At 37.3% G+C, this 27045-nt stretch overlaps 2 protein-coding genes across 2 annotated transcripts; one reads left to right on the forward strand and one right to left on the reverse strand.

Annotated features, from left to right (window-relative positions):
- Window positions 1–5398: 5398 nt before the first annotated feature.
- Window positions 5399–8636, reverse strand: LOC147871753 (uncharacterized). Its single transcript, XM_087360274.1, has 2 exons — window positions 7196–8636; window positions 5399–5983 (listed from the first exon to the last, which is right to left on the reverse strand). The coding sequence occupies exons 1-2, from the start codon at window positions 7463–7465 to the stop codon at window positions 5564–5566; spliced, it is 690 nt and encodes a 229-aa protein (XP_087216400.1). The 5' UTR covers window positions 7466–8636; the 3' UTR covers window positions 5399–5563.
- A 13833-nt stretch (window positions 8637–22469) lies between these two features.
- Window positions 22470–26793, forward strand: LOC147871754 (speedy protein A-like). Its single transcript, XM_087360273.1, has 6 exons — window positions 22470–22573; window positions 22841–23055; window positions 23592–23739; window positions 24196–24367; window positions 24883–25084; window positions 25170–26793. Exons 2-6 carry the CDS (start codon window positions 22869–22871, stop codon window positions 25217–25219), a joined length of 759 nt encoding a protein of 252 aa, XP_087216399.1. The 5' UTR covers window positions 22470–22573; window positions 22841–22868; the 3' UTR covers window positions 25220–26793.
- Window positions 26794–27045: the final 252 nt, after the last annotated feature.

Consider the following 27045-nt stretch of genomic DNA (forward strand, 5'->3'; position numbering starts at 1 on the left):
GGATAACGTGAATGGGGAATATAGCGTATAGGGAAGATGGAAAATGAAAACTCAGTTTTAGTCGGAAAACCTCAAGTCAGGAAACCGCGTTGAAGAGAATATTAAATATGCATATTAGTGTGATACGGTGTGACTAGGGTAGACTGGATTGTACCATCCATCCATCGTGCACCACTCTGAAGTCATGGTAGTGAAAGTTGAGACTACTTCCTGTTTCCCCGCCAGGGTAGACCAGTAGTAAACAAGATGACGTTCCCTGATCAGTCACGCGAGATCTTACATCTCGTATGCCTTTGTTGACTTTTATGTAACAAACACTTAATCACAGGTGATGAGAAATGCGTACATAGTTAGTAGTAAACTCATAAGGAAAGAGTCCACTTGAGAATCCTATGTCTTAATTGAAATGTAGTGTAGACTGTATGAACATAACTCACGATAGAGCCCAGTTGAGGCTTTTGTAAAGAAGGGAATGCACTCTTGGGTAGATTGGCGATTAGCTCGGTGACAACTAGAAGATGGGTTTTCGTTTCCGGCAGAGACTTAAGTGCTGGACGGTTCTAGAGTCCAGAAAGTTTTCTGTTCAGTTTTTATCTGGGGCTGTCTCACGGAGTAAGGCTGCCGGGGCGCGCAGTTGATAATTATCAATTATGATTATATTCAATCTCCATCTAGCACCTAGGCCTTCATACGTAACACTTGTACGCCTTGTATATTCTTTCATGTCGTGGTGGTGTCATTATGTGTGAAGAAAAGCGACATTTTCGACGGCTTGAATACACCTCGTGGCACTGATTTGCGCCCCCAGATGAATGTGTCTGATGTTTGTACCAGATTTTCTTTGTATGTACTTGAAAGAACTGAACGACTAATATTTAGGGTCTAGAACGAACGGAATTCCTTCTTCGTTGTCCTGTTATCTGCGTGTCGTTGCGAGAGGATTATACAGTGGAATTAGTATTCTAGAAAGTAATGGTCAAGTTTCAGTGAAACTCCGTACGAATGCCATGCCATTGGCTTTTTTATATTGCTAATAATCCGTAAAGTGTTCAGTTTGTCCACAAACTAGTATAAAACAGAAAATTAAGTTGAATTTAACTTGCTCACAACTCGACCGGATTAAGGCGCAATGTTTTCTCAGCTGGAATACATCGATTTTTAGCCAAAGATTTGGCTGCTGTCAGACTTCCGCATGAGTTTGTACTGGCAATGTCAAAGCCTGTCTTCTGAGTAACGAACATTACCTCGTTAAAAAACCGAGCCTTGAAGGTATAACCATTGCCATTTGGTGCGGAAGATAGGTTAAGTTAACCTTACCATAAAATTAATCCACTTGGATAGATTTATTATCTCTCTAATCACCCCTTCATGTAGTCCGGTGAACTAGGAAAAATAGATCAGGAATATTTCCAAAATCTTAATAATTTCCGCTCCTGTTTGCAACCATAAATATTGAGCTGTCTTAAATGTAGAGGTTTCTGACGACGTTTTGTTACAGTAAATAAACATGACTTATTCTGTACATTGTTCATCGTACTGTTTTTTTTTTATGAAAACGTCTCGATCTTTGAACGATCTACGTAGCCTCATGACTAGACTAGCAGATCCAGTTTCCGAAAAGTTGTTTGGAAAAAAAAACTAGGGCAAATAATAATGAGGCTCATTACCCATCTTACGGAAAACACTTTTGAAATTGAGTCTTGTGTTCATGTCTTCCTCGAAACTTGCAGGCTTACTGTTCACAGAACTGCCATCTCCCTGTGGCTCGACGCTGGATTATTTATAATACTGCGTAAACATCGAACTGTAATGTCGGTTTTGTCGATTTGTTGTTGTTGTTGTTGTTGTTAAAGACTTATCGCTCTTTTCCGGTGCTTTCGTGATCGCGGAGTAAGATAATTTTTTATCAGGCTGATTGAAAATTTGCGAACCCCGTTCATCACACGTTCTGTTTGTCAGAAGTAAGTTACAAATAGAACAGAACAAGAAACAATGTTATATGAAGTGTTGTAAATGTCCTACACGTTCAGCGATGCATGCATTTACTCTTTTTCTCGTGTAGATGAAACCTGGTGAAGTTTCATTGTCACGGAAACTGTTCACCAGACGAGATATTGTCGAGTTGCTTAGGACAGGATAATCGGGAAACGTATCCATAAACTCATTTTGGCAGGTCGAGTAGGAAGAAAATGCCACGTAGTGTTCGGCAATGAAACTTTTATTACGCTTATGAAAAAGACATCCTTGCACTTTGACTGTTGAAAGACGACTGACGGAATGGCGCAAGAAGGTTACACCATCACGTGATCTGAGCGGGCTGTTGTATAGTCACAGAGATATTGTGTATTTATTAATTCAGTCGAAGTGTATTGAACTTCAACGATCAATGAATATTTTAATAAGGGTTGCGTGACTTTTCGACCAACCTATAGGTTGTGTCAGCCGTCATATTTCCACGAACCAGAGAATAGAATCCGGTTTATTATATTTTGACTTTCCAATAAATAACATCAGTTGGTTGCCGGCGATAGAAACGAAAATAAGATGTTCAATAACAAGTATCAGGAGCTTTCTAGATCTTAAAGCGAAGACCAAGAACGTAGTTTCGACCCTGTGGTTACGTAATATTTTTGTTGATCCCGTGCACTAATAACCGGCTTTTCAGAATGGAGCAGTAGAACCAATCACGCAAGTCTGTATCGTGTTTTTGCTTGTGTTGGCCTATTTCTCGACGGGCGACAGCACTCTCTTGATCACTGTCTGTAATTAAGCGTTGATAACGCGTGTCCTTTATCATTTGCTCCACACAGAAGCAGTTTGTCAGCGACGAGGACAACTCCTCGCTTATTTCTAGTTAGGTCGTATGTCGGTAATTCTCCACGTTACAAGTTCTTTCGTGGCCTTTGTCCGGCAACCGATCCATGGCTTAGGAGCACGTTAGGAAATTAAATTAACTCCTGGAAGATCAATTTGTAAAATTGCAGTATTTTTTTGCGCCTATTTGGTCTGACAAATGTGCGTTGTTAGTGTTCATACGCCGGATGTAACTATCTGTATATCTGTGTTGCGCTCCCCCGGCATTATGTCGCTATGACTTTCTGCCATGATCCACTCCATGTGGAATTTCGAAACAGAAAGTGCGTATGTCGTAAAATAGAGTTGCAACCAATGTGTGCGCTCGCACGCCTGCGTGTGCTTAAGATATTAAACTTGTAATCGGAAACGTTACACTAAAACTGTGAAGTTGGATGTACGAATTAAACAATACTTTGGGAATTTATTTATAATGGATATTAGTTAATATAATGCTTAAGGCCCATGTATTATTGTAAGTTGAATTGGCGTGCGATCATTGACGCAGTTTGAAGTCAATCAAGAAGGGTGGGGATACAACCAAGGACGCCCACAAACTGGAACATTGAGACATGGTGGTTCTCTGTGTTCTTGAGCCGTGGATTATTTGGATTGTGTACGAGCAGCGGCCGAAGTTACTTCAGTCCTAAACATGGAGTCATCATCATGTTCCTCCGAAATGTTCGCTCGCGTCCAGTGAAAAAGCTACCAGGTTCAACAATGTAGAATGTTTCTGCCTTCATATCGTGATGATCTCAGATCCTGAACTTTAGCCCCGAGGGTGGAGGAAATATGTTCCTAATACGTAAAACAATTTTTTCGGCCTCGTCCGTCGTCTGAATTATAAAACGATAAAATGACGACGTTTCGAAAGCAGCATTTTGCTTCCGTTTTCAGGTTAACTGTGTGGGGTTGGGTGGAAGAGACCTCGTCTGAGGCTAGCTCAACCGGGGGCCCAATAGATGACCTTTCTTTGTGTCCTCTTCCCCTTTTTTTACCTGATGACTGCGTCAACACAGTTTCGCTTAATAATACCTATGGTCCACTCGTAGTCATTAGGGTAGGCGAAGTCTTTGTCAGCACGTTTTTGTAGAAATCTGACCCCCAATAGTTACCACCACTTGCGTCTTGTAATTAATCTGCAATGTCCTTGAGTAACTCTCTAGACAAGCTAACTGACCGACTGACCAGAGAGCGAAGAGTGCGACTCAGTAACTAACTAGCAGCTGCTTGTTCTTCAGCAATACTGCAGCATGCTTTGATTCATTATTGATTCTGGACAGGGTTTGGCCCATCGCAGGGCCTGTACCTGTACGGGACAGCACAATACAGAAAAGAATCTTGAGCACACACCCATGCCTTGTATGTCAGCTTCTGTATTTGTGACGGTCAACGGAGCTCGGAGATACCTTGCGATAAGAACCACACCGTGAAGGCGTATGGGCGACATGGAGGCGTACTAGACCTCGCCACTAATGATCCATTTTTCTTAGGACAAGGAGTCACGTAACCGATGGCGAGGAGAATCTGTGTCCCTACCGGGCATCGTAACCTCGTAAAGTAGTTAAAATTGATTGGGCTATTCCAGTTCATAATTTAGTAGCTAAATAATCAAGTACCGAGAATTGAGGTTGTTGGTTGTTGATTTTCTGTTGCTGATTAACTGATTACCTAACGTATGTAAAAATAGAAGTTCTCGGCTTACGTCCCGTCGATGTGTCTTGTGGTCCGTGCAAGCTCATGACACTAGAAAAAAAATCAGACCTCAAAGCTAATAGATTGCTGAAGAGAAATCCATGCCAATTGCCTCAGTAATAACCGATTTTATAAAGGCCGCCATTCACGATCGCTCCAGATGGATGACATCCGAATGGATGACGTCCAAACGGATGTCGTCCAAAGAGGTACTACATTCACGGTCGCGTCACGCCAGTCGCGGTTTGTGTTTGCGATGGACGAAGAATTGTTACTAGCTACGGCAGTATGCCTGTATATTAAAAGGAGGAAACCAAAACGAAAGTGGTCAAAGCAATGGCTCTTAGATAGAAGCAATTTAAGTCACGTCAATTTAATTAGTGAACTGAGTTTGGAGCCGTCAGACTGGAGAAACTATTTACGAATGGATGAGTGTGCTTATTTCCGCTTATTGGGGCTAGTCACGCCTATGATACAAAAACAGGACACGAATATGAGACAATGCATCAGTCCTCATGAAAGATTGTCAGCGACTTTGAGATTTTTGGCTTCAGGCATGAACTATGAAGAACTGAAGTATGTGACAGCTATTTCTCCACAACGTTTAGGAGTAATTATCCCCGAGACTTGCAGTGCAATACTGCAGTGTTTGAAAGGATACCTTAAGGTAGGGTCAGGATTATTACTATATTTGTTAAAATTTAATTAGTTTCTAAATGTAATTATTTTTTTACATTTAATTAGTTTCAATTAGTTCGTGAATCACATGACTGATGATGCCACTTAAGAGGCGAAACATGTGTCATAATATATTTTAACTTATTTGTAAAATAAATGCGAGTGCTGAATGGCGTTTTTTACATATTGTAATGTATCTCTTTAATCTAGACACTCAGTACAAGCATAAAAAATGTATATTCGAAAAATACAAAAGTACAGTACAGAATATGAAATATGAAAAAAAGAAACACTTTAATAGTCAATGATACAGAAAATACCATATGCCAAAAAGTCATTACACATTTGGATAGTCGTTACCAACTGCATCCATGAAAGCTAACATCACAGGATTTTCATTTGTGCGTGCAGTTCCTTGGGATGTTTCCTTGGTAGTGATTGTGATCCCTGATGACATGTCGAGTTTTTCCATCTCTCCATAAAAAAGTACATCACTGATCAGTTTTTGGCATATAGGTACCATTGCTCGCTGCATTGATCTTAATTTTTCAGCAACATAGTCTCCAAAAGAGTCGTACGGTTGTGTAATTGGCTGCTGTGAATCATTGCGACGTTCATCCATCCTTTTGGCAATTTTCTCTAAAACCTGGTCCGCTTTAGATTTCGGCCTTTTGAAGCCACTTGTTGAGGGTCGCGAGGGAACACTGGATGATGTGCTTTGGCTGTCATCTGTATCTGCAGGATTCTCTTCGAAATTCTGAAAATAAACTTTTATGTTTCAGATACCAGAGAGTGAAGGCGAATGGAGTACAATCGCAAGGGGTTTTGAAGAAAAATGGCAGTTTCCTCATTGTCTGGGAGCGATCGATGGCAAGCATATTAGGATTACACCACCACCTGGAAGTGGTTCTTATTTTTGGAATTACAAACACTTTCACAGTACTATATTGATGGCGTGTGCGAATGCTAATTATGAATTCATTTGGTGTGAAACGGGCACGAACGGGAGAATATCGGATGGTGGTGCTATAAGGAGCACATCTTTTCTTGAAAAACTAAACAACCATGAACTAAAGATTCCGAGGCAACAGACATGCAGTGGAAGTTTAATTGTGCTGCCCTATGTTTTTGTAGGCGATGAAGCGTTTGCTCTGAGAGCTGATTTTCTGAAACCATATAGCCAAAAAACATTAAACAGAGAACAGCGAATTTTCAATTATCGTTTGTCTAGGGCAAGGAGGATTGTGGAAAATGTTTTTGGCATAATGTCAAGTCGGTTTAGGATCTTTAACACAAACATAAATCTAAAATTGGAGAGGATAGATCTTGTAGTGCTAACATGTTGTGTTTTACACAATTTCCTTCGCAAAGAAAGCTCCAGATATTTTGAGGAAGAAAGCGATGATTGCACTGACACGGAGTCAACATTAACACCGCTGCAAAACACACCCACTGGAAACGCTACTAATGCAGCAAAATTAGTAAGGGAAATGTTTTGCGAGTATTTCAACGGTGAGGGGGCAGTATATTGGCAAGAAAAAATCTTTGAGTAGTTATGAAACCACGTGTAAAGTAACGTGATGACTCAATAATAATCATCAAAATATTTGAACAATATTAGCTCTGAGAAAAGTGATGTTTTGTTTCCCTTTGTGCCAAAAGGCATGGCGTCTAAAATTGAATGAACCGACTGGCTCATTCTTGGTATGTCTTGGTCCTCCAAGAACAGCATATGGTCATAGTACCATAATTTAGGTACATAGACCTCATATTGACCACAACCTGATTTTTGTGAGGCTTTGACCTGAGAAATTATGAGATCTAATCAGTCATTTTCATCATTGTTAATAAATCATATGAAACTCAAGTTGTATAAGCAACCAAAATTAACAAGAATATTTTATAATTCTTCAAAATTACCATACTTTGTGGAAATAATATTAATATTATAGTATTCCTTTAGCCTTACCTTATTATGCTCCTTCCTGAAGCAACTTCTAAGTGAATTTTTTTTTTTTTGCACGGTTTCCTTGTTGGCGGCAGGATCTTTCGTTTTAAATAAAACCAACAATTCTTCCATTGCAAGGCTTCGTTTGGCTTTATTGTGATAGTCATCACAACTTACCTGCCACAAACATGGCAACTCTCTGTATTTATCAATAACATCGATTACGAAATCACGCACCGACATTATGAAAGTTCCCGCTTGACTGGACGCAGGCTCGTGGCAGACTGGCATGAGAATGGACCACGTTTCCGCCACTCACGATACGATGGCGCGATGGAGTGATGGAGCGATCGGATGGATTATGGCTCGACAGAATATCCAAACGAGCCCACCGCGCCACGCCAATGGACTTGAGTTTCCGCATTCACAGTACAATTTTGGAGCGACACCGCGCCATTTGGACGAATGGAGCGATCGTGAATGGCCGGCTTTACATATTGCAAACCTCGTAGCTTCTGATTTAAACCCCAGCATTTAATAAGGTCAGAACTTCAAAGCCCAGCAGCGAATGTATGAAGTCATAAAACACGAAGAGTAAATATGAAACATTTCATTATTTTTTTAATTTAAAATACATCAGATATTTTTGCTTTCACCTAAAAGTATTTTTACATACCATTCTTCGAACCTTACACATGTATCCTTCCTCTTCTACATATTTCCCATCTAGTCCCTGTAGATTTAATATTCTGATATATAGTACTTGCTCAAAATTAATAATGTTTCGTGTACAAAAATATTTTCAACTCAATTAGATTTCGTCTTCACAAAATGAAGCAACGTCATTCCTTTCTACGGCAGTACATGACTCTCATATACCAATATATAACGTCCGGCAAAGCAAATTCTACATATAATACAGTATCATACACCGAGTAATAAAACATGGAAAATAAGCCGCAGATCACGTCAACTTTCATGAATGCTTCTTGCATGAAAATAACATTGGATTTGATTTACCACATATTAATTTTTGGTATACGTACGTAAAAAATATTTGAAAATATCTAATAACTGTGAACCAAAAATAACACAGTAAGAATTATGAAAAGGCTATAGTCGGCGCAGTAGATTTTGGCCAGTGGAATTTTCAAAGGGAAGGCTAGGAGCGAGTCATTTGTGCGATAGTATAATGCTGACTGCACCGAGGAGCTTATCGGACTGAACGCCCAAACAAAAGAAATACACTGACCGTGCCACCTCAGGTACACAGAGTAGGCCCGTCCGCCAGTTCCACTAGCTTCTCCACCGGCCAAAAACTACTGCTCACTAATATGCATATTTTCAGAGCAATACTCCAAAACATTAAATGTCAACATGAAATTTAAAAATGCAAGTAATTTCGAACTCATTAATTTCAGACCAAAATCTAATGTTGGTACAATGAATTTTTACTGTGTCCTCAACCTGAGCCTTGTGACTGGCCAAACTTTTGAATTCTTCGTCGTCTGATCTCCTCCTGTTCTTTGGTAAGCGCAGAGACATCTTCCTCGCTATCTGCCGAGGAAAGGAATGGATCAGGCGTGAAACCAACAGCACCTTCACTGCTTTCATTTCTACTGGACAGACCACAAGATATGAATAATACATAAAGCATGTATGCTAGTACCAATACTTCAGAAAACATTTCATTAATTCAATAAAAATAAACTTCCTGTTTAACCACAATATACATTTACGATGACGTAACTACAGATCCGCAAAACACATAAAATACTAAGTACAGAGGTTCAGGTAAGAACTATGTACGAAGTAAACCAAAACTGAGTACAAAGATGTTATCTCTGGAATTTCACAAATAGCTTAATTGCTTTCATAGTCATTTACTACAGATAAAAATACCGATGTAAAACAATCACATTACAGGTTAAAAAAACTACAGTCATGAATAATTTTCTTACAATAATGATCATTACTTACGTACACAAAGACTCAATTATTCAGTTACCTGCTACTAGAAGGAAGAGATTCAGTTGATTGATGTGTTGAAGGTGTCGTAGTTGTAGGAGCTGCAGTTGTCGCTGTATTTTCTAAACCTGTTGTAGCAACTGACGACGCAGCCATACTAAAATTAAAACAAACTACAATATTTATTCCATTCACAATCAGAGGTTGAGGTATCACTTACAGTCAAAAACAATTAATTTGCTACTGTAATAAAAAACTAAACAGAAAAGTTTCTGAAATTACACATTTACAGCAGAGTTTAAATGTCTTCATTATAACCAATCTTCGGATAAAAAAATTTTCAACCATAAGTCTATCAATAAGGAAACTTACTGCACAGCGTATGGCTGCGAAAGCTGGCACAAAAATATTGTAGTGAATTAATTTTAGTTAACATATGGTAAATTAGAAATGTAGAGATTTGAAGTTACATCGAATTATGTATACAGTGAAACCTCGATGCATCGTTTTCGGCGGGGGTGGGAAATAAAAACGATGAATGCGGGAAAACGATAGATGCGGGAAAGCATTAAAAATTTAAAAAAAACAATGTTTCTCTTTCAAAGTTACTTCTTTTTACCAAAAAAGTCTTTAATGGACAACTGGTTTGTCGAAACTTTACGTTTTAGACCAAACAGAGCACTTTCCACGTTCAAAATGTTTTCCTCGTCACGTTCACTAATATTAAGCGCATAAAAGAACGACTTCACTTTCGCCAATGCAGCGTGTGCTTCGGCAAAACTCGGCAAAGCTTCGGGCTCGCATTCGTCGTCTTCCTCTTCCTCACCACTCCAACCCCCTTTGCGGACAATAACAGGAAGAATGGAAATACTATTACTGCCGAACTCAACGAAACGTAGCTGTAGAAGACCCTGAACCGCTGGAAACAAGATGAACCAGAAGAATGAAAAGTGCTGCCAGCCTTTCCTTTGTACTTATAATAAAAGCATTTGTGAAGAAATTCACACTGCACATGCCATCTGGCATCGCTGGAACGAAATATGAGTGCACCCTAATTAAAATCGTAAAATTTCTGACAATGAGCACGCCATTCACTCCAACTATCACCCCTGCACCGCTGACCCTCATTCCAAAAGAATGTGCTGGTTGGGCGTTATAACAGGTTACCGCTACTGCGTATTCCAAAAACATTGTGCGTCTTTCGGTATTAATTTATCTCAAAACCCAGCATTTTAATTTCTCAGAAACGATCATTGCGGGAAAATTGTTGGCCGGGACTAAGATTTTTGAACGATCGATGCGATAAAACGATAGTTCGAGGAACGATAGAAGCGGGAAAATGTAACATTATTTTATATGGGATGTATTCGGGACCGAACAAAACGGACGATGCATCCGGGAAAACGATAGTTCCGGGAACGATGGATAGAGGTTTGACTGTAGTCCCTTACATAAACACTTACTGAAAGGCATGAAAGGAAATGGAGGGCAGAAGAATGGCACATTTGCTCCGGGCTGTAATGGCGGAGGTGGTGAGGTAAACTGACGAGCAGTAGGCGTAGACGTGGATGTTGAGGTGGAAGAGCTTGCTGACTGAGATGTTGCAGATGCTGATGTTCCACTGCCATTTGTAGCTGGGGCAGCTGACGTCCCTGCAACTGAGCCTGAAGAAAAGAAAGATCATATTCAGACTGTGCCTTTAACTCAAAGATATCATAGATCAAACTTACATTTGTGACATGTAATGAAGTTCTTATTGCAGCATCTAACCTGCAAAATTGAAATTGTCTTTTACATTTAAAAACATTAAAAATAGTGAAATTAGAAGAATGAGTGAATGTACCAAAGTAATGACATTTATGCTAAACAGAGGTGAAAGGTAAACACAATAAAGTATAAAACTTATTGCACACTCACAGTGAATTCATACCTGAAGGGTATAAAACAGGTAACATGAAAACACATTTTCACAAGAGATCTCAAGTTAATTAGCTACACAGATCGACATCTTTTCTGGTAATTCAACAGTTACTCAAGTCAGACAAATTCCATCTTTTACAGAGCATAAAGTTTCATTACCATGTTCACAAGAGCCCACCACCAGTCTACATCATGATCCAGATGAAACCAGTCCACACGTTCATATAATATTTCTCTAAAATCAATTTTTATATTACATTTACATGTGCCTAGATTTTCTCAAATAGTCTCTTCTCTTCAGGTTTTCTGTTCACAACCACATTTTGTATAAATTTCTCACCCAAACTATGCAAGCTACATGCTCTGCCCATATCATCCTCCTTTACATGACGTCATGAAGAGTACAAATTATGAAGCTCGTCACAATGAAATTTTTTCCATCCTCCCATTGTTTCTTCTTAACTTTTAAGTCTGAATATCCTCCTCAGCACCTTACTCTCAAACCGCTCAATATGTGGTTTTCCATTAATGTGAAAGTCCAAATTTCACATCAATATAAAACATTAGTTTTTTTAAAACTGAGCATTCTTTTAAAATCTGTACAATAAAATACATATACACGAAAGACAAAAATTCCGTTGCCTGAATTTTGTTATTTGTAAGTATTACTGTATATAAATCAGCAGCAAATGTTGTTCGGTTGGTTTGTGAACATTCTTTTTAATCACTACTATACTACGAACAATGAAAAAAACATAAATATATCTATTCAACATTAAAATTTATCTACTTATGTATCTTTTACTTAATCTTCTTATTAACAGAGCATATTGTAATCTGATACATATGTTTCACCAAAATACATTATGATATGTCTTAAACATTGTTTTCTTTCATCTCTACCAATTCAGATGTTTATCGAGACTGATCGCTGGCAGAACAGCATAGATTCAGAGGGTCTTGACTTTGTACTACAAAGGGACCAATTAATATAATGTATAGCCTGTGATATATATTCAAATATATTTGTTAGTTGGTTGGGGATCATCTTCTAAAATCCATTTTCAGTTATTATAACAAAAATATGTCTGTTAAAGGATTCAAATATCAGGTACGAAACATAATAACCAAGATTTTCTTCTGGGTTGTTGCGCTGTGTAGTACGGTCGATGTTAACCAACGTTTCAGAGGTCGTACTGCCTCCGTCATCAGGGCAATTCATCGTTAATTCCCGTCATGAAGATTTCTGTCTTCTGGGTTGTTGCGCTGTGTAGTCTGGTCGATGTTAACCAACGTTTCAGAGGTCATACTGCCTCCGTCATCATCGCCCTGTTGATGGAGGCAGTATGACCTCTGAAATGTTGGTAAACATCTACCAGACTAAACAGCGCAACAACCCAGAAGACAGAAATCTTCATACTCACCGCTGTGAAAACCTCATCACCCTGATGACAGAGGCAGTATGACCTCTGAAACGTTGGTAAACATCGACCAGACTACACAGCGCAACAACCCAGAAGACGGAAATCTTCATACTCACCGCTGTGAAAACCTCAAATCTTACATAATAACCAAGCTGCAACATGTATGTTCATTGCTTGCTATTTTCCCTTCATTCTTGTTGGTTCTAGTTACTTTGCTCCATAATAAAGCTCTCACTTGTAATTCAGCCTCAAAATTTGCAATGGATTATTCATTACTTTCAGCTACTTTGAGCCTTGGTCGAATTATATCAATCTATCATACAACAGATTCCTGACTTCTCATGTTTCAAGACAAAAATTATACGAACACCACAAATAATATATACAGAGTGATTCAAAAGGTTAGAACCAAACTGAAGGAGCATATAGGGGGACTCAGAGAGAACAATTTTCGGATAGGAATCCACGTCCTCCGGAGTTATCCTGAGTAGGTCGAGGCCATTGAAGGTAGGGACGTCTAATAACATACCGCTGAAACAATCGTATTTTGCTATTCTCCTACTAGCTCGCTCTCTCTCTCTCTCTCTCTCTTTTAATGTACAAATATTACATTAGCAGTCTTACAAACCAAATTTACAACAGGTATGTTATCAGACGTCCCTACCTTCAATGGCCTCGAATGACTCAGGATAACTTCAGAGGACGTGGATTCCTATCCGAAAGTTGTTCTCTCTGAGTCCCTCTATACACTCCTTCAGTTTGGCCCTAACCTTTTGAATCAACCTTTATAAATACCACAAAGATTGTATCTAGCGACCCAGAACAGCAGAAATGTCTGACAGAGATGACCAATCCGAACCAAGCTGTATGCAGTCTCCTTCATATTAATTAATCTTTGCAGTGTAAAGACAAAAGACTGCAGTTATGCAAGCCTAGATCCTTGTTCACAAGACATGTGTCTGGAAGTTAACCAGTACCTGTGGCACTTGACTGTTGAGCTCGTTCTTCTGTTTACCACCGAGTGTTTTCTGCTGGCCCTGCAGCAGGTGGCTGAGGAAAAGCCTGCCAAAAAGGAAATGGTCCAGGAAATACACCTGCAGCTCCAATCAGGGGTTGGAAAGGATTGACACCAGCTGTAAATTATCATCAACCACATATTAACTCCTAAAACCAATGGCCTCTTCATACGATATACTGACAGCAACATACTTACCTACAAACCCAAATTTAATTCAATTCATTTATTTATTTAAATGTTTGTCAACAGTGAGAAGCCAATAACAGGCAAACACTGATAATTCATACAAATAATAAAAATAATAATTTAAAATATTAAAAATACAAAAAACAAACAGAATAACTAAAAATATAAATGTACCATATTAAATATAGCAGCCAAATACAGGCAAACACAAAATAGAAAACAATATGATATAAAAAGATAAATAAATGAAATAGTATAAGTAGAAGCAAATAATCCACCTAGGTAAAGGCTTATATAAATGTAAAACGCTAATGAAATACACGGAACAAAATAATAGCAAGAATTAAAATAAAAACAAATAACGAAGCTAGATAATAGTAAAAGTCAGGAAATAAGTTAGAACTTAATATAGTGTCATTCAGCCAGGTTAATAATTCAATTAATTTATTAAAGTGATTACATTTTTATTATACAGAGAAATAACAATTTTCCTTCTTCTTTCTTAACAATGTCACTCCACTCACCGGGTGGTTGTGGTGGTCCTGCTACAGGAGCACCCTGCAACTGCTGGCCTTGAGGTTGTCCCACTTGAGGAACAGGAGGATTCTGCACATTTGTTGTGGGGGTTCTCAAGATGTTCAACCTGCATGTGGGACAGGTCTGCTGGCGTTGAAACCACGATCGGAGGCACGATGTGTGAAAAATGTGGTTACATGGTAGCTTCTTTGAGGCTATAATCACCAACAAGCATAGTACCATAGTAACTTAGTAACGGTTTCACAATCATTTCATGAAACAATGTAGTCAGAAATATTCCGGGAACGCTGCATCGTATTGACCAACACAAAAAAATATAAAATAAGCAAACAAATAATTATTAACGCTATAAAAAAGACACTATTGCCATACGCGTTTCAACCTCAAGAGGTCATCATCAGTGGCATCAGGGAAATTAATTCATTTAATCAAATGGTTTAAACTTGATTTAGGAAATAAATAATGAATAGGGTATTTAACAAAAGTATATCAAGCGATAGTGCACTAGATGTTGCTATTCACAAGGGTTGAACTCTGGACTTAGCTATTGATCAGATGGGCCAGTGGCCGTAGCTGGTCTGCGGCGAGCTGTGGTTGCGTCGTCCGTACCTGTGAACTCCAGAATCTTGGGTGTGAGACTGTCAGTTGATATCATGGACATATTAAGAATAGCTCCAAAGGGCAAAATGCTAGATATTTTAGAAAAATTCCATATATACAAAAGTAGTAAACACAAAGCCGTCATTAACGAACAAAACGCCCAAGATTCTAACGTTATTATTTGACCTGGCATTAAAGAGGAGAAAGTAAATTTTCAATAGTTGGCCACCCTGATTTCAAGCTTACATATACCCCACGCATTCCAACCGACAGTCTCTCACCCACGATCCTGGAGTTCACAAGTACGGACGATGTAACCACAGCTCGCCGCAGACCAGCTATGGCCACCGGAACATCCAATCAATAGCTAAGTGCAGAGTTCAACCCTTGTGAATAACAACATCTGGTGCAGTGTCGCTTGAAATACTTTTGTTAAATACCCTATTCATTATTTATTTTCTAAATCCAGTTTAAACCATTTGATTAAATTAATTAATTTCCCTGATGCCACTGATGATGACCTCTTGAGGTTGAAACGCGTATGGCAATAGTGTCTTTTTTATAGTGTTAATAGTTGTTTGTTTGCTTATTTTATATTCTAATACACTACATGGTATGCAAAGTTTTAACAACACAAAAAAGGTGGGTGGCACAGAGAAGAAAAAGACACAAATTGCGTCTTCCTCACACCTGAAGTGAATGAATACTTTATATGCCAACTCTCTGGACTGCCTCTGCAGAAACTGACATCTATACACATCTTAATATACCAGTGGTACACCTAATGCTTAATACCAACAATTTGCTTCATAAAAATTATATTCAAATAATATACCACAAGCGTAATACTTACTTGTAAAACAAATAACACTACTTCCCAAGAGCGCACATAAAATGTGTCTGAAAATTTGTGTAACAACTTAATATAATGAATCTGATTATACTGATACAAAAGAATGCAACTTTTGTGCTTGCCTGTTACTATTTCTTCTCTGCAGATTATACACACATTATCTGCTGCAGCCAACTCTTCTGAAGTAGCATCAGGATACAGCGTGTTCATGTTTCGGATTGTACGGCGAGACAAGATCACATCGTTGAAAGCTTTTTGAATGATCTGGAAAAAAAAAAGTTACTTCATCATACAAATCAATGGCTATATATAAAACTAATATAAACAAATGCAAAATTCAGAAAATACTTTTGTAATACTTAAAGTGACCAGCATACAAACAAAAAAAACTGTTTGCGATCAAAATTCATGTAATATTTAACACACAACTACTCTGATGGTTACTTATGACATGTCGATATCTATTCAAAGTTAACAGTGTGTTAAGCAAATCACAATGTTGCCACTAGTAAAATACTAAGTGTGTATTGTTTCTTGTATTTCATGGCATGGAAGTCCTGTGGAAATGACAGACCAAAATGAAAAGGAATGATGTTTCTTTACATCACTGCAAGTTATACACTTATTGCTGCTTTTAATAAATCATTTGGCTTTTATTTAAACGGACTTAAAAAATTATGTAATACTTGAAACTCTTAGGGTGACTGAACACAATAAAATGATGTTTAATAACACCAGAAACTGTTTTTTTATCTATCTTTCTTTTTTGTCATGAGCCGGGACAGCTCAGTCAGTATAGTGACTAGCTACGGGCTGGACGGCTGGGGTTTGATCCCCGACGGGCGCAGAGGATTTTTCCTCTAGCCTCTGCGTCCAGACCAGCTCTGTGGCCCACCAAGCCTCCTCTACAATGGGTACCAGGGTCCTTTCCCGGGGGTAAAGCCGGCCAGGACGTGATGCTGACCACTCACCCCCATCTAGTGCCGAGGTCAAGGAAGAGAGGAGCTATACCTCCACTCACCCCAAGCGCCTATGTGGCATGTAGCGGGACAAACTTTACTTTACTTTACTTTCTTTTTGCCCCCCCCCCCCCCAAATTCCCTGGTAGTTATTTCTTAAGTTTCTTTAGCAACACTTTTTCAACCACTGCACCAAATGGGAAAACAATTGTGGATCGTAAGTCAGGGACAGAAGAACAAAGAGTTCCTGTCCTAGTTTTCTGTCTAAAGGGACTCTGGAAAACAGAAAAGCCTCAGTCAATAAAGTGTTAAATTATGCATCTACATTATACGACAGACTTTTAACCTAAGACAGAAAAATCTAATTGCTTTCTAAAAAAAACCTACTCCACACCTGAGAAAGAATTCAGCGTTGCTGAGGTATGATCAAAAGCTTTCACGGCGACTGACATTAATAAAATATTCTAAGTGCAAACTGGTTAAAAATCACTGATGTTTCAGCGACCATCTCTGTCCCCAAAGCATCAGTAATTTTTAACCACCTGACATGGGTGACAGCCTAAGATTTTATCACACTTTGACAAAGACTTTTTCAATAGAAATGTAAATTTCAAGAGAGTAAATGCAAAATATGCTCACCTCATTGTGTAGTACATCGGCCTAAATGCAAATAATGGTAATGTGTAGATTCGAACCATGATGGCAACAAAGGTGATGTATAAAATGACTTTGATAAAACCTGCAACAAGATCATGACTAATACAGTCGAATACAGTAAAATGAGATTTTCACCACCACATATCATATACTAAGACCCTCATTAAAGAGGACATTTGAATTAGCTTGTCTGACAGTGTCGGAATAGAGTGAATTTGTGCAACACAGATTAAAGTATAGAAAAATTACAGGAAAGGGTAAAGAACATAGGACAAAAAGAATATAACAGTATGAAACGGATAAAAGAAAATAACAAGTGGACAATAAGGTAGGATACTACCGGGTCTATAATTTATGAGGCTGCGGTCATGCTTGCATTGTGTGGTCGGCCGGCGCTCTGTTGTTGTAGGTGGGAGTTGTGCGCGTTCTTCCAGTGGGTGACCGGTGAATCAGTTTCAGTGCCGCTAGTAACAGCGAACTACAAATATTTCTCGTCACTAATGCAAGTTATTATATTAATTGTTCTTACCTTAAATCATAAAAGATATTCAAAGTGACTTCCTTGTGCTTGCAGGCAAGCTTCACATCTCGTTAACATGTTTCAAAATACTCGACGATGCTCTTCTTGGGAAATTGCCGAATATTTTCTTCGTCGAGTATTTTGAAACGTGTTAACGATATGTGAAGTTGCCTGCAAGCACAAGTAAGTCACTTTGAACATCTTTGTGATATAAGGTAAGAACAATTAATGTAATGACATGTACTAGTGACGAGAAATATTCGTAGTCCGCTGTTACTAGCAGCACTGAAACTGATTCACCGGTCACCCACTGGAAGAACGAGCATAACTCCCGCCCATATCAACAGAGAGCCGGCCGACCACGCAATGCAAGCACGACCGCAGCCTCATAAATTGTAGACCCGGTATAAAAAACATTCCCCATTGAAGTTCAGCCAACCACATGAGTAAATTATTGTTCAATACCCCTGTCAAAAACAAGACCATAGTAATACATATCCAATAATTCCAACTACCAATCACAAAAGCAATCTATAATTATATAACTTCCATATGACTCACCCATGACCAATTCAGTGTACAAAAGTAATACAGCCTTGCTGTCCCATGGATTTTCATTGTTCAGATCAATCGTGTGGAGCATATACTTAATGAACATGTTGATGATGATGGTAAGGAGGATGGCATATTCAAATCCAAATACAAGTTGCACTGATGCACCCTTGGTGATTGTGGACTGATATGCATGACACACAAAATTCAGGTCAAGAGCACCAAGCATGGTGAGCAATGCTGCAAAAAAGTCACATTCATCCACAGGAATCAAACATTATTATTGCTCTTTCCAGTAAAAAGCCCACTGAACCCTGTTAGGAACACTGCAAAACACATTCCTTCCATCATTTTAAAGGCCCTCCTAAGAATGCTTTGCTTTTGACTGATATTTTAAAAACTCTTTTTGAATTCTGTCAAAGCTCATCCTGTCCACGTATTTCTTTTCCAATTCTTCTCTACTGTTCTACAAATTCTGATATTTTGACTTGTTTCATGCTGCAAAAATAACAAATTACTTTCATTAATGTTTTGTTAAATTACAAATATTTAACTAAAGGATTTCTAACTCCCTGGTAGCAGAACCCACAGGTCCAACACTGACAACACCAAAGCCCGCCAATGGACTTAATCCTGAGCCAACTCCATCCATTGACCACGCTCACAGCCCACCTCCCTAAGATCCATAAAAAAGGATTTCAGCAATTTTAATTTGGCTGACATGTCTATGATCAACAGTAATCTGCGATACCTTTTTTCAGACTTCCTCGTTACATTTACCTGGTGTATTAATGGACAATCTGTAGATTATGGCATGTCCTTAGTTGGTATTCTGTCAAATTTTCTGCAAATTGTCTATTATATAAGGCAAACAGCAAATAAAAGTAAATATTTAACTCACGTAGTCTACAGAAATGGTATAAATGTTATGTACAGGTGAATTCAATGTCTAACTGAAGCGGGCTGCTCTGTGGCATATATTATGAATTCTGTATTAAATAATCATATAAAAATAGTCCCCAAGGTCTTGTAAAGCAAAATCACTGACTCATAATGCTGTATTGTTTACAAATAACTTACACAAAACTCGTATGTGGAACAACCACGATATAATTGGGCTTCTTTCCATCTGAAAACAGAATGCAGCACAGATTCAATAAACTTGTCGCACTGTTTCTTGCGGTACCAATTCTGCAAGGATGCTAACAAAATGTTGACATGAATATTGCTCAAAATACAACTTTATCAATAAGCATTCTAGGGTATTTTATTTCAGGATATGTACAAGTCAGTGCATTACGCTGCAATGAGAGAAGTGCCATCTATTCTTACAAAGACTAAGAAGTTTACTTACAAAATCTACTCTGTCCTCTGCCAGCCAGTGGAAAGACTTCAAGAACAGAAGAAGAGTGAAAAGTGCAACAAACTTTGGACTAAAATCATCTCGAAAAACAGTGAATGCCAGGCATCTTTCTGTGACAGCATACCATGACCGTTCCATGAGATGCTGCAATAAAAAGAAATATCTGCATGATATACTGCAACAAATGGTTTAATTCAATTTCCCACCCAGAACATCTGCCACCTTTACAGCAGCTTCTGCTTTCAAACTATCCCAGTAATACCCTGAGAAGCAGCAAAACTTAACAACGTATCAGAAACATTCATTCAGTCAGACATGAAGTCACAGCAGAGAAAAAAAATGCTAATTCAAGTTACCATCTGCGTGCATTGTACGGCTTCACCATTAAGAAACTGGTATATTTTGTCTGAGTTTTAACCTCTTTCCCCTCTATGAATTCCTACTATACTAAATGTGTTGAATACAATACCTCAAATTCTGCAGCTCTCAACTGTCCAAAAAATACTTTCCTCATCAGTTTTCCCACCAGTATTACCATGATGAATGCCTGGACATATATTACCTGCAAAACAAAAATATATGACAACATATAACTAACACCATGAAACAGTCCCCAAAAAGTTGGTCATACACTTAGCTAGCTCATCAACAAACATCCTGTCTTTTATGGAGCCTGTAATTTCATTACCATGTTCACATCAGTCTGCTACAAGTCTCTGTCCTGAACCAAATAAATCCAATTCACACCCTCCCAGGCAATTGATAATTTTCCTGAGATTCAAATTTAAGATTATCCTCCCATCTATACCTAGGTCTTCCACATGATCTTTTCCCTTCAGGCTTTCCAACTAACATTTTGTATGCTTTTCCCAACACGCACACTAAATGTCCCACACACCTCATTTTCTTTGGTCTGATCACCACAGTAATATTTCAGGAAGAGTACAAATTATGGAGTTCCTCACAATGCATACTTTTCCAGCCTCCGGTCAGTTCATTCCTTTTAGGTCTAAATATTCTCCTGAACACCCTGTTCTCAAACACCCTCAATCTGTGTTCTTCTCCTTATGTCAGAATAAAATTTCACATCCATACAAAACAACAGATAAAATAATAGTTCTGTATATTTTAGATAACATATGGGGTGACAAAAAATTCTAAACTGCACTGTAGTAAGCATTCCCTGAATTTAATTCACTCTTAGTTTCATCACGAATAAAATCATCCCCAAAAGTGTTAACTTTTCCACATTCTTAAAGGATTTATTAGCTACCATTATACATGACTTAGTCCTGTAGTCAGGAGACAAAACATGAACATATAAACAAAGTTTTCTCAACTTAAACAAAAAATACAGCAAAGTCCATACAGATACATATTTATTTAAAAACAAAGATGGCAGTACTTTGAGTTTGTCTGACAATTTTACAGAATTTTCCTTTTTTAAGAAAAGGTGCTAGTACAGCATACCACCACAAAAGAGCAATGATCCAATGCATTTCCTATTCAGAACAATCTAAAACAAGATGCTTTATTGCCACTGCTTTTGAAATTTGCCATTACATGGTCCAACAAAACGAGGTTGGACTGGAACTGAATTTAACATGGCAGCTTCATGGTACATTCCACAGATCTTTCATACAAAAGCCAAGGATGCAAAACATGTCACGATATTAATATGAACACTCGGTACAATATAATAAAAGAATTATAACTGCATACTTATTACAGATACTTACATAAATATTTACAGTATTTGTTTTCTTCTATAAAGTAGAAGAGAAGATGACCAGAAATATGATGCATGATATAATGTGCATTAAACCTATGCAAATATAGCAAACAGGAAAATCCATATGACATCAATAACCACATTTAAAAGTCTTTATCTTCAAAGTAATGAACTCTTTCATAATCTTATAATAATCCCATAATTAGTATCTATTTATATTAGTAATTCAAGTGCATGAAAGTATACATTCATTCCTGACACCACTGGTTGTATGCCTGACAAATATTACTAGATGATTATAATACGATAGGTTAGGTTGAGTCACTTTAGTTCAAATTAGCATTTATAATCACTCAGTACTACCTGCAGACTAATGTGTGATGAGCTGGGTAATTAAAGACCTACACTTTTACCTGAATTTCAAGTTCTCCTCTCAGTACCATGCTAAATCCAACATTTCATAACAAACTACGATACGAACACACATCGAACATCCAGATATAACTGTACACACCATCATGATCCTCTAAAAGTCTCAGAATAAAAAAGATTTTATTCGCATTCCACAAATCCTTTACAGGCCCAAGCCAGGGACGTAGAACATATCATAGAACAAATACTTGTTTCAATCTACCTTTGCATATTGCCCTGAGAACCTATGACAATGAGCTCATGTTTCATTGATATAGGTTATTATTCCAAATACACGCTCCGAAAAGAATACAGAATTTTGTTACAATAATAACTAAATTATGCAATGTCATTAACGATTTAATAATAAGCCTTACCAAAAAGCAATTGAAATGTCAAAAGAACGGAGAACCTACCGCCATACTCGGATTTGATTTTGTTATATACACTACTGTTGGATAGAACTGCTTTTTTTGATAGTATGCATTTCCAATAACCGCAGTTGTTAATGCTAAACCTATAATGTAATTCCTGCCGCGCGCATATCGAAATTTCGTCTACTCTCGAAGCAAATCTATCCCTCATCGACACCACCATAAATTTCACTAGTGCTGCTCTCTGTAAAAATATATTGTACTAAAGGATTACCTGTCTGTCGAATAAGTCGCAGGATTGCGCGCCAAGAATTTTTTAAACTTCGTAAGTAGTTAATTAGTATATTGATTAATATATGCTGAAATATGACAATTTTATGTCAATGAACAGGGCGTATCGTTCTTAATACCATGTAGAGTTTAAATTACCTCCCTGTACATTATTTTGACACCAATATTAAAATCATTCTTCCATGCTTATTGTTCATATTTTTATTTAGTTTGTGATATGGCTATTAAAAATGTATGTTGTTTTTAAGATACAATGCTACAGTACTTAAGTTAGCAGTAACCTTTACCTCCTTTTTCACAGGTACAAACAGTACTGCCAGTACCAGGAAATGCCTCAAAACAACAATAAAATATGCATGTCTACAAAGGATATCACAAAAGATGTTTACATTGACAAGCCTGATAGTGGATGCAATTGCTGGGTTTCACAAGGAATACGAAATTATCCAACAAGAAAACTCAACACTGCAATGATAGTCGATGAAAGAGAAATAGATATGTTTTTACAGTTTTTAGGTACCTTGTATATGCAATGTAAAATATGGTTGTTTTCCAAAACTGTATTTGTACATATTTACTAATTACTAAATAAGTATACATATTCTATAAAGACACATAAAACTCATAGAGAATAGCATTATTTCTCTTAGAATAAACACTCTAATGTTTTCAAAATACTAAAGGATGAACGTGTGTAACATATGTTACAATAAGTATCTTGCTACAAACCTGATTATAATATTCTAATATTTTATCAAATAATAATAGATTTGAATGAGATGCACAAATTAAATCAAACTATGATACTGATAGCAGTAATAGATAATGAATTTCTGTTTAGTGATTCAACTCGATACTGAAAGATTAAATTAACTTTTACATACAGCTTTTCATCAGCCACTGTGGCCAATATAGAAATTAAATTTAAGTTCAGAGCTGTAAGCTAAATGGGATTTATATTCAGCTGGCTGGCAAGCAGCTACATGTTGAAGGGACTGTATTATTAACAAAAAATTAATTTTGCACATGCATCTCTCTTAATGTGTCTCAAGATAAAGTTCCGGTAATCCAGGAATTTCTCAAGAATGATACGTGTTCAAAACTTGCTGATAAATACCTCCTGGCCATGGTTTTCACTTACTTCAAACGAGCCCAGTATGCTCCACAGGAATTCACATGCTATAATTTCTTTGTTGCATTGTAAGTGACACAAATTATGTAAGTACTGAATTGAATGTATGTACATAACAGAACCTGACAAAATTAATAGAAATGTAATATTTTGAATGATTTTTAATGCTACACAAATTTAATAGCATGAAGGAAAACCACTTTCACCATTGATGGTAATTGGATTCTATGCAGAATAAGTTTGATACAGTTCATAGCTTCACAATGAATTTCCCTAAAACCGATTTCAATATTATTCTTCCATATTTAACTTGGTCACCTTAACAATTGAAGTCAAAAAATAAAGATTATGAAAATCAATATGTTTTTTCTCCAATCCTTGAGCAGACCGTTTTAAAATAACCCAAGCCTCTGTTGCCATTACCAATTGCAAACAAATAAATAATTAAGACAGTTTAAGAAACTATTCCCTTTTCCACTTTATGGCTACCAATATGAAATGTAATTTTTTTATGAAAATGCCAGATTCCTGGCCCATGACACAGAAGAAGATGATGAAGATATAAAGTGTGAGCTGTACGTGTGGACCTTCGGATTTCACTGGCAGTGGCAGTATCAAGAGTTGCTTACAAGCAGAGAAACTCTCTGGAAGGTTATTGGCCATCGTGGTATTGTCAGCAGAGCATGCTGTGAAAAGGTATGCCCAATGAAGCTTACTTATGCACTGCCAGATTCTCCACCAGCCAAAAACTTCTGATCTGACTATAACAATTCATACGCCAATGGGTAGATATCAACGTTTTGGAGAAACACGTAACCTCAAACTTCAGGGCCAAAGTTAGCCACATGAGTCCACACAGAATTACAAAAAAGAAGACCATCAACATGACAGAATTTCAAAAACGGCTTTCGGTAGCTTTTAAGTTTCCGAGACAGCATATATAAGCGCGTGTAGTGTGAGGTATTTAACACCGATGCAATATGTGGGAGCAAATGTTATTTTGACATACTGACAACCACTTCACTTCTTTGGGTACAGCGACCATTAACAGACACACACTGATACATTCTAAAAGGTATAAAATATAAATTATATAAAAGTACTGCAAAGGGATTTGATGCCCTCCATTGACAAAAGCGCAATGAATCGATGTTGTCACAAATCCTTAAAGAAACATCAGCTTGTTAAAGGTTACACGATTCCTATGACAGGTAATGTCGCTCCAGCCAAACCATCCTATATGGCAGAGGAACAGAGCTGAAATTCATGCTGGGGCTAACCGACCATATGATGAAACAAGTGAATCTGCTTGCTCCAGCTGTTGTAAACTGAAATCCGTCATTAAGACCACTGATTCTGACGTCTTTGAAAGTAGCGATGATACAGACAGCATTAGCAGTGACAATCTCAGAGGTAAGAACAGAAATAATTTGGACTTTTAAATACAAACATTACCTCAATATTCATTATTTTTACTTGACTTCTTAATTTGCTGCAGAGATTTCTCAGTCACCAGTCAACATCTGTGAAGTGTTCATGAATGAATAGATGATAAGAATGGAACCAGTTATGAAAATTCAGTTACATCAAAAATCCATGACCACCTCCATGCTTCTGAAAAGAAGTCAACTGAACAAATATTACAGTTAATGAACCCAGATTTTAATTACAACCTGTTGTTTAATAATTGTTTTCAATGTCGATTAAAGTAATGTTTTCATATTGTATAGAATATGATGAATTTGAATTCGTGCAAATTGTCACAAAACGTCCTTTAAAGAGACCAATTACACCAACAGGCAGTTTCAGACATTTGATATGAATAAATGCTCTAGACACAGTTTTAATATTCCAAATTCACAGCACTGATAAACATGAATGAAGTTTCTTTTTAATTATAAACCAATAATATGTTCACATTACTTTATTATATAATATTTTATAAATGTGAAATTCTACGAACTCATCAGACTTTAACAATTTGCCCAAAATCAACAAACATTAATAAAAGTGTCTATACGACAGGGTCTGAATGACCATGTTCGCAAAATATTCATTAAAAAATACTTTAGTATGCAGCACCTAAAGTTAACAGCTAAGCTGATTTTAATTTTCAAAAATCTGAAGCACCCAGGTTTTAAATGTAAATATGCAATCTTGCAACGGAGTACAATAGAATGTCATTTATCTGAATTAATTAAATGTGGATGTTATGGGATTTACTGAATAACCAGACAACAGTTGTACCAAATAAATGAACTAAAGTTTTCTGTACAATTTGAGATAGATTTAGTTCATAATGTGTAGATAATAAGAAAATAATTAATGAACTGGATGTACAAAGATGCAAAAATTTGCATTTTATATTTAACCCAAGAATGAAAATGTTTTGTTTAAATTAATTTTGATTCTTAAATGATCGTTTTTCACCCATCGCTTTACTGTATCTAGATGTCGGAGTATGTACTATGTTCACTTTTAAAATCTTGCCTAAATTTACTCTAGATCAGGCACCTCATATGGGAATACTTTGATAGCTTTGAATAAAGGTTTATAAGGTGTGTCATTAAACTTGTGCATATTTTCCTACATCTGATAATTTATAATATTTAAAAACACACATTTCATAAGCTGGTTCTGCTTCCATAATCATGTGAAACCATACAACATAGTCACTTGGGGCCACTGAAAAGAGCTAGTATCAAACAATGTGTTTTAAACACATTCTGGGTTGCTTTAATTAATAGACAAAGAACAATGTCCAAGAATATTCATAATTTTAATCTTTATATCCTGTTACCATTGTCATCATTTATATAATATGAATGCATACCTGAATTTTAAATCAGTATTCTTTTAAGTGTCATATGTTCATTGTCATTGTGTTAGTCTGTTCATGTTTTCAATTTATGAGTGTAAGAAAAATAGTAATTTAAATGTATAGTTTATAAAGACTGAATTTAAAATGTTACTGTTTTAAACTACTAATAAATAGTTACCATGTATACATACAGTATTACTGTTGGTTTAAAATTTGTGGGAAAATAAATATAATTTTGCCAATTTCACTTTCCTGGTATCTGCATCTTGTCGTGGTCATGGGGCTTGAGTACCTCAGTGACCCCAAGAGCTAAGCTGGCGGTAGCATAGCTACTGGTAGGGCCTCCCTAGCCAGATTGGTCGAGGGGGAGAGGTCAGGTGCCCTAGTCCTCCAGGTTGGGGGTTAGTTGCAAGGCTAACAACCTTGCACCGTAAAAAGGAAAATGTTTCAAAACCTCGATCAAAGCCTCGTACAGACAGACCTAACAGAGGACCGAATGGAAGAGGAGAATTGAGGAGGCCATGGACCGAATACGGACCGGAGAGCCATAGGA

The sequence above is a fragment of the Zootermopsis nevadensis genome, unplaced genomic scaffold (genome assembly GCF_977971745.1).
Source record: "Zootermopsis nevadensis isolate Lab colony 2312 unplaced genomic scaffold, Znev_1.0 Znev_ptg000040l, whole genome shotgun sequence".
NCBI classification, from domain to species: Eukaryota; Metazoa; Arthropoda; class Insecta; order Blattodea; family Termopsidae; genus Zootermopsis; species Zootermopsis nevadensis.